General features: G+C 40.1%; 1 protein-coding gene across 1 annotated transcript in view; it reads right to left on the bottom strand.

Annotated features, from left to right (window-relative positions):
* DNAH5 (dynein axonemal heavy chain 5) overlaps nt 1-17823 on the bottom strand; it is a 152298-nt gene that overhangs the window by 111824 nt on the left and 22651 nt on the right. Inside the window, exons 2-8 of the mRNA XM_063324079.1 lie at nt 10348-10482; nt 8724-8808; nt 5424-5584; nt 3592-3813; nt 2889-3026; nt 1506-1682; nt 559-672 (exon numbers count right to left, since the gene is read on the bottom strand). Coding sequence (XP_063180149.1) covers nt 559-672; nt 1506-1682; nt 2889-3026; nt 3592-3813; nt 5424-5584; nt 8724-8808; nt 10348-10482 — 1032 coding nt within the window. The remainder of the gene's footprint in view (nt 1-558; nt 673-1505; nt 1683-2888; nt 3027-3591; nt 3814-5423; nt 5585-8723; nt 8809-10347; nt 10483-17823) is intronic.

The raw sequence follows: 17823 nt of genomic DNA, 5'->3' as shown, positions 1-17823 counted from the left end.
TGGCTGATTTTGTTTACTACTTGTTATTACTTGTTATGCTTGCGTCATCTTGTTACTATGGTATGAGAAGGTGATTTATATTTACACCTTAATATTTACATAACCATATTTATGTTTTCCTAACCCAAGAAGCTGAAAGTTGCTTTATAAATGTTAGGCTAGGCATGACCTGGCCACCAACACAAAAGACAAAAGCCCAGCCTTTGCCTTCAGCATAGCAGCAGGTTCACTTTCACACACACACACCCCCCCCCCTTATTTTTCTTTTCTTTTCCCTTTTTATTTTTTAATCTCAAAGATTTCACTTCCTCCCATAGCACAGAGTCCAGTTTCATCATCAGTCCAAAATATTCATAGATACCATGGCAAGAAAATAACAAGTACTTTATTTTGTAGCCCGAAATTCTCACTGGGCCACTTTTAGCATAACTGATCGAAGTCTCAAAATGGAGACACATACCTAAAATGCTATCTATGTCATTTCCAAACTGATCCTACAATTTGCATTCATTTTGGTTGTCTCAAGAGATTTGTTAAGAATTTAAAAGTTTTACTTACAGGATTACTGTTGTATAATGGGTCACAACATTTTTCCAGATAATATAGATACTTCACGTTATCTTTCGCTTCATTTGCTGCATCTGTGATGCAAATATCCAACGCTCGCCAGTTCTAAGAATAGAAAGTTGAAAAAAAGTGAAACCACACATTTCAGAAAAACCATTTTGAGATCACTGTTTTGCCACTAGCCTTTTTAACCACATTTGAAAGCACAGATCTGTTACTTCAGAGTTACACTTGTTTACCCAAGATGAGGAACAGGTCCTTGGTTTGCTTCAATAAGTTGACTGTGAACACACAGTTCGTTAGTTTAGACCACTCAGCTCAACATGTTATGTCAGTAGTAGTGTCAAGTCAAGCTGCCGTGAAATACATAGGTATCACCTGTTAACTATTTTTCCTTCATAGACTGATGAATATATAAGCCATGCATTTGTTTCACACGTCTCTTATTTTGATGAGCCAAGACTTTTTCTTTTACTCATTTTTTCTGTTTGAGATGGGTTTTTAACTTTATTATGTCATTGTGAGAAGTTAAACCCTACAAGCAGTTTTGACAGACGCTGTAAGAATAAGAGAAAGATGTTTAAAAAAGGGGAGGTGGGGGGGGGTCTTTTAATTAACTACCCAATTCATTACTTCAATTTTCTGATTTAATAACCAACTTTTCAAAGATTTCTAAGTATTTATTTCTGTGGAGCCATGTGGATGAAGTACATCATCAGCCTTTAGGCAAAGGGGATTCCCAGTCTTTTCCAATAAACTAAACTAGATTTAAACTTTACCTACTCAAGGTGAGGAATACGGAAGGACAAAGAAACCAAATGTCAAAAATGCTTCAATATTTTCCCCACCAGCAATGCTATATATGTATGTCAGCAAAATGAACTAGGCTATACAGAGCATTTCTAGCTTTTATAAATGTCATAATTCAAAATAGAAACCTTCAGCAGTTTGGATTTAGCAGCAGTGAGTACTCCAAGCACTGCCTTCACATCTGGGCTCTTCAGCTGTTCCGTAAGGTAGCTGAATTTTGACTGTCTCTTTTTCCAGTAATCAAGCTCTGCCCGTGGTCCAAGGTCATCGGCTTCCTTTCTCAACTGGTTGTTTTCTGCAAGAACCTTTTATCATACAGCAATATTAGTGACTGATGACAATGTCTTTATCTGCATCGATAGCATGGATTAATTCAACTCCCAGTATTAACATCCTGTGATAAATTACCTCTCTCAGCCACCACCTCACAAAAGAGACTTTAATTTTTCTTGTCCTTTTTAGTTCCGCGTTAAAGAAGGAAGTCACAGACCATTGGATTTTCTACAAATAACCTGCAAAGCATGTTTCAAAGTACGATTTCGACCACTGAGAATAGTGTTCACCGAATTATTGTGTTCCTTTTGCTTTCATTAAGTCCACGAGGAACCACAGACTGTTTCCTACTTTGATTTCTTGGCTGAGGTGATTCTTTGGCATCAGTTTATTTGTTTACAAGTAAGTTACTATTTCTTGTAGAGTTACAAGTAAAAAAGCTTATATATGATACAAGCATAGACAGAATACTTTCCTCAATGCAATGTGGACACAGGGAGCTCACAGTAAACGTTGATCTAAGAACAGGAAGGAGCATATTTACTGTGATCCTTCTCCAGCAGGTAATACAACTACCAGCAGCAAGCTACTTCAGAATATTACGAAGTGAAGATTGCTTTAGTTTACTTCACAACGTTTTTTCAATAAGCACAATATTCACTGAAAAATTTTAATAGCTGTAACTGATTCTGCATAATATTTGACAACTCTTCTGTCACAATAAATAGAGGAATGCATTGCAGATCTATAATAATGCTGAATATGGAAAGCTTGCGTGTGAACATAATGAATTAATTTTTAAAACAATTTTGAAATGGTAAAACAGCTTTTACTATTTTGCAATGCATCACTCAAGATTTTGAGGATTAAGGTAGATTCAGGTGCACTTCAAACTACTTATTAGGCTTCATTATCTCTCATCAGTTCAGGTTCAGCTTTTCTCTCTGAGCTGGGTAACATGGATTGAAATAATTGCTGTCCACTTCTTTATGTTTCCTGTGCAAGCTGAAGGGGAGACTGAAGTTTACACAGAAAAGAAAACCACCAAAGGTTACTGAATTAAAAAGCTCTCTGTAATATTCTGTAATATTAGAGAAGTAAAAGCATGGAAAACATGCCAGCAGTACTTCAGAATACAGGGACTGATCATAGAAAGGTAACTATACGCCAACAGGATTAAAGTCATCATCTGACAATATGCAGGTGTTGTCATATTTCACATTTGTGCAGTGTATCACCTGTTCAATCTGTTTGATCCATCCTTTCATGCAGACTTCTATTCTTTCGAGAGGGTCTATGCTGTTAGCAACCATCAAGTAATCTGAAGGTCCTCTTAGAGTTTTCAGATCATATGTTTCACATTTCTTCAGAATGACCTAAAACACAAGTTAAAAAAAACCTGAAATGCTGAAATGTTCATAACAAATAATCCAGGAACCTTAAAAAGTAACTGGCTTTCCCACTTGCGGTCTCTCACTTCACGTTCACACTTCAATTTTAATTAAACTGGTTTGAGCCAGAATTGGACTCCAGAATCCGGAGAATTCACCAGCCTGGCAGCTGTACTCTCAGCCTTTGTGAAGGAAAGGGCACAAGCAGAAACTAACAGTTAAAGCAACTGTTTGTCATACATTAATCATTCTTGGTTTAAGAACGGCCACAGCCATTGAACAGTCAAAAGTTAATAGCTCAAAAGAACTGGCACCAGAAGAAACAATAACAGAAGCAGCTGCAGAATTGTTAAAACCACAAACTTTCAGAGACATTAAAGCCACAGATCAATGTGTAACAAGTTACTGACAACAGAAGTGAGGTTTTTTTCTCCAGTTTAACAAAAATAACTTTTAATGAGTATTCTACAACAGCAGCTAATTCAAAAGCTCCAGAGTAAGAGATATTCTATAGCTAACTCACTTTCTAGTTGCCATGTGAGCATACTACCTTTTCCAACAGACTTTGCTGAGTTCCTGATAGCACACTAACAAATGCTTCAAGGGAACCAAGGAAGTCCTGCTTAATGTTGGAAGCTTGTTGAGGTTCACTGAGTTCAACCCAGCCACGGTCCATAGTCTGTAAGGCTGGAATGAAGATTTCTGCTATCAACTGCTCAACACTTTTTAGTAAGCCATCTCGACCTACATTCATCATATTAAAATTTACTTCCTGTAAAAGAAACACAATACGTGTTAAAACAGAAAACAAAATTTTGCCATCATTATGTTTATTCCAGTTCTATAGCCTTGAGCATCTCAAAAATTACCAGTGTGTACGAGTGGTCTTCAAGCAATAACAGCACAATTCTTGCCACCAAGGGCTACAAGATTTGCACTGGGTCACACTTTGTCATACAAAACTGAGAAAGCAAAGATCTAAAAACACTTCCAAAATATAACAAGAGTATAAGAGACCTCTATTTATAAATGATTCCAGCCTGCCACTTCTAAAGCTATCAGAATTATATTTAATGTATTTGTACATAATATATATAGGCAGAGATCAATGCACTTAAGAGGCTTAGACACCAAAACAATTATGAGATACAGTTAATTCTGACTTGCAGTTGCCTAAAAATTTTGGTCCATGAAGAATACCTCTGTCCAGTTTGAAAGAACAATTCACAGAACATTTGCTTTTTAGACATTCTGAAAAGACTCTGGAAACTTCTAAGGTAAATTACATTAATCTGCCAGCCATTTTTTGCTTCATTGTTTTTTTCAACAACATAATTTACCAGCAAATAACTTGTATTTAAGTGTCACACATTAGGTGTGTCTTCAGTCATATCATTTTTACTTTTCAACTTTTCTTTCTTAGTTTTAAGGCGTTATCTACTATCAGCAAGAGCTATGTCATTACTTGTGAAGAACTCTGCTTTACACATCTTTCAGTTGCAATTACCAGCTTGAAAGTATTATTAATAAGAAAAATCTTCAAATGTTAAATAGTATATAATTGACTGAAATCTAAGCCAGACCTTTCAAAATCATTAAAAAAAAAAAAAAAAAGAGGTTAAGCATAAAACCATAGAGTATGTATCTACAGAAATCAAATAATAATAATCTGGTAATGACAACCAGTGCATCTCCCTTTTGCTGTTCTATTTGTTGCCTATCTGCACAAAAAGGTTTTCCTAGAAGAGATGGGGGAAGTTAAAACTTGCTGGTTTAGGAGTTGCACTTGAAAGTTCCCATTTTGAGCGTATAGAAAGTTTTCCACAACACTAAATTCTCATTTATCCCATCATTCTTATTTAGTTCTCTGATTACTCTGTCTACAACTACGGAGTTCCCTACATTTTACACTGGGCTCCTTGCTACTAGAGCACTTGAATCCAGCTTTGTTCACTTTAGCCTATCATAGATTTAAGGAGTCTTTCACTAGGAAAAACTTGTTTATATATAATTTGCTTATACACTCTTAAAAATAAAGCCATTTTTGTTTGCTTTTTTTAATTGATTTACTAGTGCTTATTGAAATTTAAAAGCTTAGTATTTAGGTATTGACTAATTACTCTTTATCATTTTGGGTTGTTGTAAATTTTCTTCCTTCGCATCATTTCTTCATAGCAATGACACGCTGCAGGTTGCTGCCACTAGATAATGTCGGTTCAACCACTCCCCTTCTTTTTTGTCCTGTGTTTGATTTAGCCAGACTGCATCCTTTTGCTTATTCCTCCATGTCAAAGGCTGTCAAATTACATGGTGAGAGCAAATACCCCAAGATGAAAATGGATCTTAAACAGTGTACAGGGATTAGCAGTTACTGACTCTTACCTGATAGATATTCTCAGTCGTGATTGGTTTAAAAAGACTAGCTCTAATGAAGAAAATGCATACACCAGTTAAAGCAACTTCCTTTCCCTCTGTTACAAATACTTTAGGTTTATTCTTTGTCAAATGAGAGTTGATTCCTGTTCCTGGAAGGCCAAAGTGCTCTACAGATTCAAATAAAAGAAACACTTAAAAACCATAGGCTATTTATTCAAAGAAAAGTTTTCTAAACAAACAGTTCAGTCATCATTTGTGTATCTCTGAGTCTCAGTCCCCTGGTGCCAACCCATGAGACCATCCACAGACAGAACGCAGCATCCAGAGTCCTCACGGCACAGTAAGAACTATTTCATCTAGTTTTGCAATTCTCACATCAAAAGCCTTTCATTTCTATGCATTTATTTGTTTTCTCTTCCTTCAAGCGAAGGTTCAAGCTCAAGATCCTCCTACATGGCTCTCTATCATGTAGTTGCAGATAATGCTCTATTTCTTAAAAAGAAAAATCAGCACAAGTAGTTTACCTCAGAGAAGCTTCTGTCAATCATCTTTCCTTAAGAACATGTAGACCTAAGTCTAACATAAAAAAAAAAAAAAAAGAAAGAGTGCTTCTGGAAACAAGGAGACACAAGGCACAGCACATTCTTTGGGGGAGAAAACAACAACAACAAAACAATAAGGGCGCTGCAAGGGACTTCCCTGTCCTTTCTTCTTCCCCCAACATGAATACGCTGCTCCCATGTTTAGCCTGTTGGTAACACTTGTAAAGAGTCACCAAGAAGTAGCAGTGCGTCTAGGGGGGGGAAATACTTCTCTTAAGTTGTGGTTTTGGCCACATTACTTCTCTGATACTAGTTTTCTAGTATTACCTCAGAGTAAAATGTGCACACATACACATCTCAGTGAGACAGTGCAACATTAAAAGATCAAAAAGCGAATTGTTGATACCAGTAGTTAAAGGAGAACATCAAAAAAATTGCAAGAAGTGACAGGTCCCTTGCCCCTTTTTTTTCAGGCACGTGACCATCTGCCCGAGAGATTCCTATTTTGGATCAAGTGGCCACCCATAAGTCCCCTCCCCACCCTTTTGTTCACATCACCTTTCCCCCTCTCCTTTTTCCCCCACAGCTCCTGTAGAAGCCTTTTTTTTTTGTTTACTTCAGAAGTACATCAAGGGCTGTGTCACCAACAAAAGTCTTGACACTGAGAATTTTATCGATTTCATTTATTGCCAATTAACATAAACTTGCACTATCCTTGTATTTCAGTAGTTACAGAGGCAACAGTCATCCCAGTTTTCAGGGCATTCCCAAAATGTATGGAGCTGGATTAGGTAGTACACTCTGCAGCCTCTTTAGAAAAGATGTACTGTTACTGAAAAGAATACTAAAAGTTTTTAAGCTGCATATCAAAAGTACCATTCGAAACGTGGCAAAAAATCTGCATGTGAGGGTGGGCATAAAACCAGACTTTGAAACAACCCCTTAGGGCTCTGAAGTACACCTTCCCGAACTCAGTGCTACACAGTTTCCTGCTCTTCAGGGACACGAAGTATCTTGTGGACACCCTTCACAGGGTCATCTTCTGCCCTAACAGAAGTGTTCCCTGATCCACATCAGGGTTAGAAAACCAGCTTGGATTTGAGGTGGCGTGTAGTAAGTGTCCTTGCCAACAAGAAGCACATAATACCACAAAACTTCACTTAACTTTACTGATTAGCAGCCATCACTATAACAGATTTTTGCTTTGCTACCCTGCGAACCACAGCCCCAGAACAATCAGTGGAGAAAATTCTTTTACAAACTCTGCCCTACCTGAGATGGAAAAACGCGCAGCACAAGCTGCACACTGTGATGGTATCACAAGTAACTATACACTCACGGCCGTGGGCAAAGGCAGCCTCCAATCCATCCACTTCATCCCACACTCACGTCTTTTCCTCCTTCACCACCAGTTCATTTTTTCTTACTTTTTTTACCTCCAGCACGCATCATCTTTTGGGATCTTTTGCTTATTCACTTAATGCACATGTTGCTGTGAATTTGGTTTTTGGTTGTTCTTTTTTTTTTTTCCCTCTAGCTTTCCATATTGCCTGCGTCAAGCATCACATCCCAAAGATCAAAGGCCACTACAATCATGCTGTAGGGTCATCTGATCAGTTTGAGGGTGGGTGAGGGGGACTCTGATTAGATTCCCAGGCTTTACCCCTTGCCTCATGCTCTCTCTAACACACTTCCACCACTTCAACTCAGGGATGTCAAAACTTGCTCAGCAGATTTCTAAATTAATGGCTGAATTTGTATTTTCATTTAAATTTCTTTCTATGTACATTTCAATGTACATATATGCACATATAACATTTTATGTACATTTCTATGTACATTGATACATGTATGTATCATAAAGTGCAATTATTCAAGTTGCTTATATCTTATTAAACAGTCTTTTCATACCTTTTAGGTATATGCATATATACTGAAAATACACACAGTATAAATACATATTTGTACACTCATATAGGTATATGTTTACACGTGTATAAACACGTATACTTATGTAGATATGCATAGAGATATATTTATGAGGCCCTTCTTGTACATCCAAGGTAAACAAGCGGGTGAACTCCCACCAACCAGTCACAGGGTCTCAGAGGTCACATAGCACCTGGCTAGTCCCGATGGCAGCAGCACTGGAGGCTCTGGGACAGAAGCCACGGGCAAAGGGAAGACGTCCTTCTCACAGGGGTCCTGAGCTGCCTCCAAGGGTAAGTGAGAAGGAGGATTCCCCCAAAAGTGTGGTAACATGGGGGCACTGGGGAAGGGAATGTGAGCAGAAGGAACTTTTGGGATAATGGCCCTTCTCCCATAATGCAGGTCTCCTGGGGCCATTTGTCATGTGACAAAACCACCCAGATGAAGTGGTCATGTGCCAAGAAATGTGGAGAGCTTCTAGGGTCTGCCCAGTGGCATGACTGGAAGGGAGAGGGCAGGGCACATGTCATTGCTCACCTTGTGTGAAAGTGATCTTTTAACTATCAAAAAACACTCCCAGCCCCGCCCCGGGCAAGAATTACTGGGAAGTACCTTGCTGATGCATACTAGCAATATGCAGAAGTGCACTAAGAAGCTTCAATAATTTCATCAATCCTCATTTCATGAGCAAGGATCAATGTCCGAGTATGACTAGTTTATAAGAACTTCACTATTTGCTTTTTCCTTGCACGCTTGCTCAGTGTAAGGAAAAGAGACAATGAGTTGTCTCCTTGCACAACTGTAACATGTTGCAGGAGAACCTAAGTTGCTCTACCTGTATCTGTTGCTTCCACATCTTGATAGTAGAACATCAGGTGACGCAGGCCTCCTGGGGCCAGGAATTTGTCAATGCGGTCTATCTGTTTGAGATTATGTTGAGATTATTATGCATAGCATACCCACTATGAAGAGTTCAACTTGATCAGGATTTTAACATAAAGGGCTGACAAATACTCATCACATTATCATTGTTTATCAATAAAGTTATATCAGGCCCAGTTACTAAACTCCAAAAAATTAAGCAGCTCATGCCTACTTAAGTGAATCATTTGAATTTTTCCATGCTGAACACAATTGAATACAGCCAGGCTATGTTTCAGTTTACTGAAACCACTTAGCGTACATGTTGTGTATCAGCTTTTAAACTGAGGGCGCAGGGCGGTTCTTCATTTACTGAAGTGCAGCAGCACCTCATTGAAGTCCCCTCACCCATATTATTCTTACTGCAAAGTCAGCTAACAAGCTGAAAGCAGGAAACACACAGCTGCAAATATTCCATATCATAGCAACAGAGGAAGCCTTTATGTATTTATGTTTTAAGCATGAGGACAATTTCACTGTTCTCCATCAATTTAAGGCTGCCATCAAGCATCCTTGAACCATGTATTGGTAGTGCAGGCCAGGAGTCTCATGTATAGGCCGTACAGGCCTAGGAAGAAAGTTAATTGCTCTGTGCTAGTATGCTGATCAGTGTTTCAGCACGTAAAAGTCTGGCCTAATCCATTATGTTTCTAGATCTGCGAGTCATTGTTTCATACAGTCCCTAGTTACATAGCAATCTTCCAGTGGAAAAGGCTTCAACTACTAGAAGTTCTTCAGAAACATTTGCTGGCACCATTTGTGATTCCTAGAGCAGGAAAAAGGCTGAGAGATCACCAGCAGCAGAAAGAAAGCTGCATTTATCCCTCTTCCATTAATAATGGGCCTCAGTTACACCAAGATCACATAAACTGCTATTCCAGAAAATCTTGGATGAGCCCCCTCAAGGTGAGGTCAAAACAACTATTGTGCTTTCCTCTTTCCAAGTATAACAGCTGCCAATATTTTCTGCATTGTTCTGACAATTGTTCTCAGGCAATAGAGTTTGACAGGAAACTCATTTAGAGATAGAATGCACAAAGGCTGAAACAAGTTCTGCTTTTTAACTTGTGTGATAGTGTTCTGCACAGCTTGTTTTCCTATATCACATGGAATCACAGAAACGTTGGAAGGGGACTGTGGGAGATCTGGGCCAGCCTCCTATATCATCAACAGCAGCTCAGGTCATCCAGAGCTTTGCCTAGGCACTCTTGAATCTATATGTACTATATATTCAAGCACTGAGAGACTTCATGCTGTGGATCCAGTATGAAATACAGTCAGAGTTTTTACTGCACTATCTATAACCATTGGAAAGCAGAAATCCTAATCACTTTCAAAATCAATATTGTTACAATAGGTCCTGCAACTAAGGACGCTCTTGTTCAACTTAATTACAAAATGCTGATATATATTTTTTTCAGTGAGAAGACCTGAGTAATCTCAGACATGAAGTCTGACAACTATCTCACCGAGTATTTGATGGTAATATCAGTTCTAAAGCACACCTATGAGCTTCCCTATCAAATTCATCGGATTACCTGGTTACCGTCAAGAATAGCATCTTCTACTTCTGCTTTGTCCAGATTCACACAAGACGCAACAGTGTCCAGTAAGTAATCATGCCTGCCATCCAGGCGGGCACGTTTAGCCTCCCTCTCTTCCTTGATCTTTTGCTGTTATAAAACACAAAGTGAACAATGAATAATTCACAATCATTCACAATCTATTTTGGAAACAAAAATAAAGACAATTCTAAAATTTATTTTACAAAGTAAAGGCTATTACATTCTTCCATACTTGTGGTTCATGTTTTTTAGGCAGTCAAATGGAAATTTTAGAAGCTACCCCTGTTATGATTTTACAGTTGATTTCCTGTGATCTATTTTCAGATTTATCATAAAATTTCTATCATCAGTCTTTCGTACAATATTATTTATTTGTTGAAAGGCTCTATTAAAAAAAAAAGGTATTTTATATGTATGTATCTGTTTTTCTGCAAGTAATCTTCAACATCCTAAGTCCTTAGTCACAGTTTTTCAGTCTGGTCACATACGACCATCAAGTCAAGAAAGGATTCTAACCCATCTTTGTCACTCATGGAAGATATTGTAAGCGTTCTCTAATAAAGACAGATGCTGCTGGAGGAAGCTAGAGTTTCATACATTATCTCTTTAGTGTAATGAGAAGTAAAACAAGCCACAAGCCTCAAGGTACACAAGTGTTTACAAATGTGCTTAACTATAGCTATTATACCATTCTTCAAGCAGTATGCCTACTTTTCTAATTAAATTGAATTCCCACATGTAATGCACCTCATTACATTATAGACAATATAGCCTTCTGGAATAGTTACTGGTATTATTGTGCTTGCGGATTACAAGATTTAATATCATTTCATTTTCAAAAGAAATTTAGAATTATGTTTCACTGGTGGTAAATTCAATCTTTATTTCCCCAGTGATTATGAAAAATCTAGTAACTCTAAAGTATGCACAAGTGATTTATCCACAAGCTTCTGCAGACCCAATAGGACTTGCATGATGTATTTTATACTCTTATGTAAATATCTTTCCTACTTCCTGAAGGAATTTTCAAATATTTGGTAAACTCATAATTACTAGCATGCCTTCATAAATGCTGAATACACTGGAAATGTTTTTCCATGTGAAAGACAAACATACAAATCCTGTTCTTTACAGGATATATCCTTTACAGATATGCCTGAAGAATGCAGTAGCAGATTAATTTGTACACATACTTTATGCAATTTCACCTCTGTCATTCCCTAACATGGTCTCCACTTTCCCAGAAGTGAAACATCATCACAGGATTGGCCTTTCCTACATGTTCTCACATCAGAGTAGAAATTATTTCCCCGTAGTCAGACATACAAAAAGGAACCATTTGGGACTGAATCAGTTTCACACTAGATGATAACACTAGAATCCTAAATACTGTTGTTTCAAGTAGTTTAAGCACAACTGATAATGCAGCTTTAAAATAGAAAGATACAACCAATAGTCTGCCAATTAGTTCGCTTCTATTTAATCCAGTAAAAAGCTCTTTTTGTTTTACTTAAACTACAGAGAGACTGCTTTTGTACTCTGCTGTGTTTCCAGCATAGAGTTCCATATATATGGTTATACAAAGTATACATCTTACATTGGTTATCAGTTCCCAACTATACCTGTACAGATGGCCTTTGATACATTCATAGCCTCCATTTCTTCTATAAGTTGCTGTTTACATAGGCTGAAAACATGAGCACCTTCTTCTCAAACTGGGCTGTTGTGCCCTGATGTTTGTTTCAGTTCTTTTAATGCTTTCCAATCCTTTAATTGCAGTCTCTCAAGCCCCATAACAAATATACTAGCTATTACATATAGCTGTTCACATAGCATTAGGCAATATTTGATGTCTAAGTCCAGTAACAAGAGCACTCGTTAATATGTCACAGAACTTTAAAAATCTAGTTAACTTAAATTATTTTAATGAACTTTACCTAGAGAAAACAGGGAATTATTTACTAGACAGTAAAGCTACAGTTTTGTGAAGATTAAGACATTCACTTGCATTTATTGCTTGTCACTTCTGGAAGGCATTTACATTGTTCTGGTGGATCTCTCTCTAACTGACACAAGTTGTATGCACATTTTTCCTGATAGTTGCTACAATGCAATTCCAGAACACACCCTGCCTGTCATACTTCTATATTTTGATGACCTTTTTGATGACCTGCCATTTGTAAGAACTACTTCTCCTCCCCAAATGAAGTGTTCCCCAGTCACAAACTCTCATTTCTCAGTTGTTGCAGTCATCAGAAAATACTTATGCCTCACTTTAAGTATTAGGTTGTCCCAAAAAAGTAGAAGAAATCTAATTTCAGCGCTTTCAATAGCAAGTCATTAATTTAAATATTTAAAAATACTCAGAAGCTAGGCTGGAAACTGGCCAAAATATCAGTTTCCATTTACATACTAAAAGAATAAATTTTTAAGATATTCTTTCCTTAGGGTTAGGAATCTCAGAGAATGAATTGCAACAAAATGTTGAGCTTTCTACCTCTCATTTTTCCCTTCCTCCCCCACCCCTCCTCCAATTTTAAGAGCTAGGCATAAATAAGCAAAAGGCTTATGGAGGAACGAGTGGGTTTCTATTCCAGATTTGTTTCCTTCCCTGTTTTTGCATAGGGGTACATTTCAGGCACTCAATCCTTTTATATCAACCAGAACTTCAGTGAAGGAATTCACTAACCTGTTCACAAATTCAATCTTTGGATTTCAAGACGCTAACTTTAACTGCCCCCACATTTTGCTTCAAACCAGCAATGTGTTCATGGACTAGGATTTTTTGTATATTTTACATCCTGCAGGATTCACTACAGAAATACATATTCCTCAACAGCATCTGTACAAAAAAAAAATACCTAAAACCAGTCAGGTTTATGTAATTCAAATAAACATCATTTAATAGAACACTGAAAGAGTAAGATTTTTGATCTTTCAAGTAGGCAGCGATGAGGTAGCAAAAAGAAGTCCCAGGGCAATGAAGAAAGATTTGAAGACCCTGGGATGGCTGGTCAAGGGATCGGGAGTGCAAGTTATGTTCTCCTCTATCCCCCTAGTTGTGGGGAACAATGAGGGGGTAAATAGGAGGAGCCAGCAGATCAATGCCTGGCTCCAAGCCTGGTGCTGCCGGCAGGACTTTGGGTTCTTTGACCATGGCCTGATTTACAAAATGCCAGGCCTGCTGGTAACAGGCGGGAAGAGCTTATATTGCAGGGGGAAAAGGGTTCTAGGACAAGAGTTATCAGGGCTCATTGAGGGGGCTTTAAACTAGGTTCAAAGCGGTGTGGGGATGGTACTGGGCTTGCTGGTGAGGTGCCTGGGCATAGGTGCTCAAGTCCTGTGGGGGAGTGTGCCAGTATTTCTGAGAGCCAGAAGGCACACCACATCTCAAGGGTCAAAACTACACACACAGCTCCCTCTCTGAAATGCTTATACACCAATGCACGCAGCATGGGGAATAAGCAGGAAGAGCTGGAGGTCTGTGTGCGGTCACAGGGCCACGATCTCATTGCAATTACTGAGACGTGGTGGGATAGCTCACGTGACTGGAATGCTGTCATGGATGGCTATGTCCTTTTCAGGAAAGACAGGCCAGCAAGGCATGGTGGTGGAGTTGCTCTTTATGTGAGAGAGCAACTGGAATGCAACGAGCTCTCCCTGGGGGCGGATGAAGAGAGGGTTGAAAGCTTATAGGTAAGGATTAAGGGGCAGGCAAATATGAGGGACACTGTTGTGGGTGTTTATTACAGGCCACCTGATCTGAATGGGGAAGCTGATGAGGCTTTCTACAGACAGCTGAAGGTAGCCTTGCAATCACAGGCTTTTGTTCTTATGGGGGACTTCAATCACCCCGATATCTGCTGGGAAGGCCACACAGCCAGGCATGCACAGTCCAGGAGGCTCCTCCAGTGCATTGATGATAACTTTTTGTCACAGGTGGTGCAGGAGCCAACAAGGAGAGGAGCACTCCTGGACCTAGTACTGACAAACACAGAGGGACTGGTGGAGGACATTAAGGTTGGGGGCACCCTTCGCTGTACTGATCATGAGAAGACAGAGTTCAAGATCTTGGACGGTACTCACAAATCAACAAGAAGTAAAATTGCAACCTTGGACTTCAGGAGGGCTAACTTTGACATCTTCAAGAAACAGAAACTGCTTGAAGAAATCCCCTGGGCTAGAGCTCTGGAAGGCAAAGGGGCTCAAGAGAGCTGGTTGGTGTTCAAACACCACTTTCTCCAAGCTCAGGATCGGTGCATCCCTAAGAGCATGAAATTGGCCAAGGGATGCAGGAGACCTGCATGGTTGAGCAGGGAGCTTCTGAAAAAGCTCAAGTGGAAGACGGAAGTTTACAGTAAGTGGAAGAAGGGACTGACCCCTTGGGAAGATTACAAGAATGCCGCCAGAGCACGCAGGGATGAAATGAGGGAAGCCAAGGCCTCCTTGGAATTAAATCTGGCAAGGGATGTCAAACTCAACAGGAAGAGCTGCTTCAAGTATATTGGACGCAAAAGGAAAACTAGAGAAGTTGTGGGCCTGCTGCTGAAAGAGACAGGAGCCATGGTGACAGAGGATGCGGAGAAGGCGGAGTTACTGAATGCCTTCTTTGCTTCAGTCTTTACTGCTCGGCCCAGCCCCAGACTTTGGAAAAAGTAACAGGGAAAGAGGAAGACTTCCCCTTGGTTGAGGAGGATCAAGTGAAAGATCAATTAGGTCAATTAGATATTCACAAGTCCATGGGCCCCGATGGGATGCACCCGAGAGTGCTGAGGGAGCTGGTGTAAGTCATTGCCAGGCCGCTCTCCATCATCTTTGAAAGGTCCTGGAGAACAGGCGAGGTGCCTGAGGACTGGAGGAAAGCCAATGTCACTCCAGTCTTCAAAAAGGGCAAGAAGGAGGAGCCGGGGAACTACAGGCCGGTCAGCCTCACCTCCATCCCTGGAAAGATGATGGAACAGCTCGTTCTGGGCATCATCTCAAGGCATGTGGAGGGAAAGAAAGCTATCAGAAGTACTCAACATGGATTCACCAAGGGGAAATCATGTCTGACTAATCTGATAGCCTTCTATGATGGCATGACTGGATGGAGAGATGAGGGGAGGGCAGTGGATGTTGTCTACCTCGACTTAAGCAAGGCGTTCGACATGGTCTCCCACAGCACCCTCATAGGGAAGCTTAGGAAGAGTGGGATAGATGAATGAACAGTAGGGTGGATAGAAAACTGGTTGAAAGACAGAGCTCAGAGGGTAGTGATTAGGGGCACAGTGTCTAGTTGGAGGTCAGTGACAAGTGGTGTTCCCCAGGGGTCAGTACTGTGTCCAGTCCTCTTCAATATATTCATCAATGACCTGGATGCAGGAACAGAGTGCACCCTCAGCAAGTTCGCCAATGACACAAAGCTGGGGGGCGGGGGGGGGTGGCTGACACACCAGGAGGCTGTGCCACCATATAGAGAGACCTGGACAGGTTGGAGATCTGGGCAAAGAGGAATCTTATGCAATTCAACAAGGGCAAGTGTAGGGTGCTGCACCTGGGGAGGAACAACCCCGTGCACCAATACAGGTTGGGGGCTGACCTGCTGGAGAGCAGCTCAGCTGAAAGAGACCTGGGAGTCCTGGTGGACAACAGGATGACCATGAGCCAGCAATGTGCCCTCGTGGCCAAGAAGGCCAATGGTATCCTGGGGTGCATCAAGAAGAGTGTGGCCAGCAGGTCGAGGGAGGTCATCCTCCCTCTCTACTCTGCCCTGGTGAGGCCGCACCTGGAGTACTGTGTCCAGTTCTGGGCTCCCTGGTTCAAGAAAGACAGGGAACTGTTGGAGAGGGTGCAGCAAAGGGCTACAAAGATGATTAGGGGACTGGGACACCTCTCTTATGAGGAAAGGCTGAGGGACTTGGGTCTTTTTAGTCTGGAAAAAAGACAGCTGAAGGGGGATCTTATCAACACTTATAAATACTTAAAGGGTGGGTGTCAGGAGGATGGGGCCAGGCTCCTTTCAGTGGTGCCCAGGGACAGGACAAGAGGTAATGGGCACAAACTTGAGCATAGGAAGTTTCACCTAAACATGAGGAGGAACGTCTTGATGCTGAGGGTGGCAGAGCACTGGAACAGGCTGCCCAGAGAGGTGGTGGAGTCTCTGTCTCTGGAGACATTCAAAACCTGCCTGGATGCGTTCCTGTGCAACCTGCTCTAGGTGACCCTGCTCTGGCAGGGGGGTTGGACTAGATGATCTCCAGAGATCCCTTCCAACCCAACCATTCTGTGATTCGAAGATGGAAGGACTGCTAAAACACATAAGCTATCATTTATGTAGGTAATAGAGGAATTGCCGGTATGCGCAATAACACGTACATGCAAACCCTGGAAAGGATCAGCAGCAATTCTCATCAGGGTCATACAACAAAACCTCCTCCTAAAGTCCCATGATGTAGGAGGATCCAGATGGAACGGTGTTTACAAGAGATAAATGCTTTCTCACTTAGGTATCTGGAAAGATTGTCCAAGTTTTTATAGGGTACAGCTTTACCTCAGTTCTTCATTTAAAGAACAGCAGCACAGCCATGTTTAGTTTTGGGTTTCTTTTACCCCTCTTAGTTACAAAGGTAAGAAAGGCCATATGACACAATCCCACAACAGATGCAAGTCCAAAGCTAAACTAATTAACCGAAAAGTCCTTCTTTGATGATTAGTCTAGTTATAATAAGTAACTTGTTTTACGTTACATAAAACCATAAAATTCCTGATACCTAAATACCAAAAATTTAGCATGGGAAACTAATTTCAGTAGACATCTCCTGAAGCAGAATAAAGGAGAGATTCCTAAATATATTTTAACATATGCCTAAACCCATAACCATCACACCATCAATCTGAAGCAACAAATGAGGATTAATTTAAAATTAAAAAAAAAAAAGTGTTTTCTAACTACAACAGGAGTAAATAAGTATATATATTTAAGCAGAAGGTACTAAAAGATCAAAGTGAGAGGTGACAGGGGTCCTTCCTTTGAAACAACAGCCTCAGAAGCCAAATATTGACTATTGCCAACTTCTCCATTACAGAATGCAGTTGCTAACGTCTGCAGACTCTCTAGAGTTAGCATGAATGTTATTTAGTATGCAAGTCATAACTGCACAAGTTAAAACTTGTTCCTGAACACACTTTATCCAGCAAATGATGTATTTGGTTGCCAGAATACTGTGCATTACTGAATGTAGACACGCTCAGATCAAAGTCTTATGGATGAGCAATACACTCGAACTTTACTGGGAAGCTCAACAGTAAAACAGTCGAAAAGTAAGCGTGTTCTATTGTTAATTTACTGTCTTATCGAAAACTTATTTAACCAACATGACCTTCCTCTGTCTCTCCTTTAACTTTCTAAGGTGTTTTATATTGCATAAGCATTGTTCATGGATTTCCCTGTAAAAGTAGACTGCAAACCAC

Source organism: Chroicocephalus ridibundus, chromosome 2 (genome assembly GCF_963924245.1).
Source record: "Chroicocephalus ridibundus chromosome 2, bChrRid1.1, whole genome shotgun sequence".
Taxonomy (NCBI): domain Eukaryota; kingdom Metazoa; phylum Chordata; class Aves; order Charadriiformes; family Laridae; genus Chroicocephalus; species Chroicocephalus ridibundus.
Note: the sequence above shows the minus strand (reverse complement) of the source record. Positions and strands in the feature narration are given on the sequence as shown.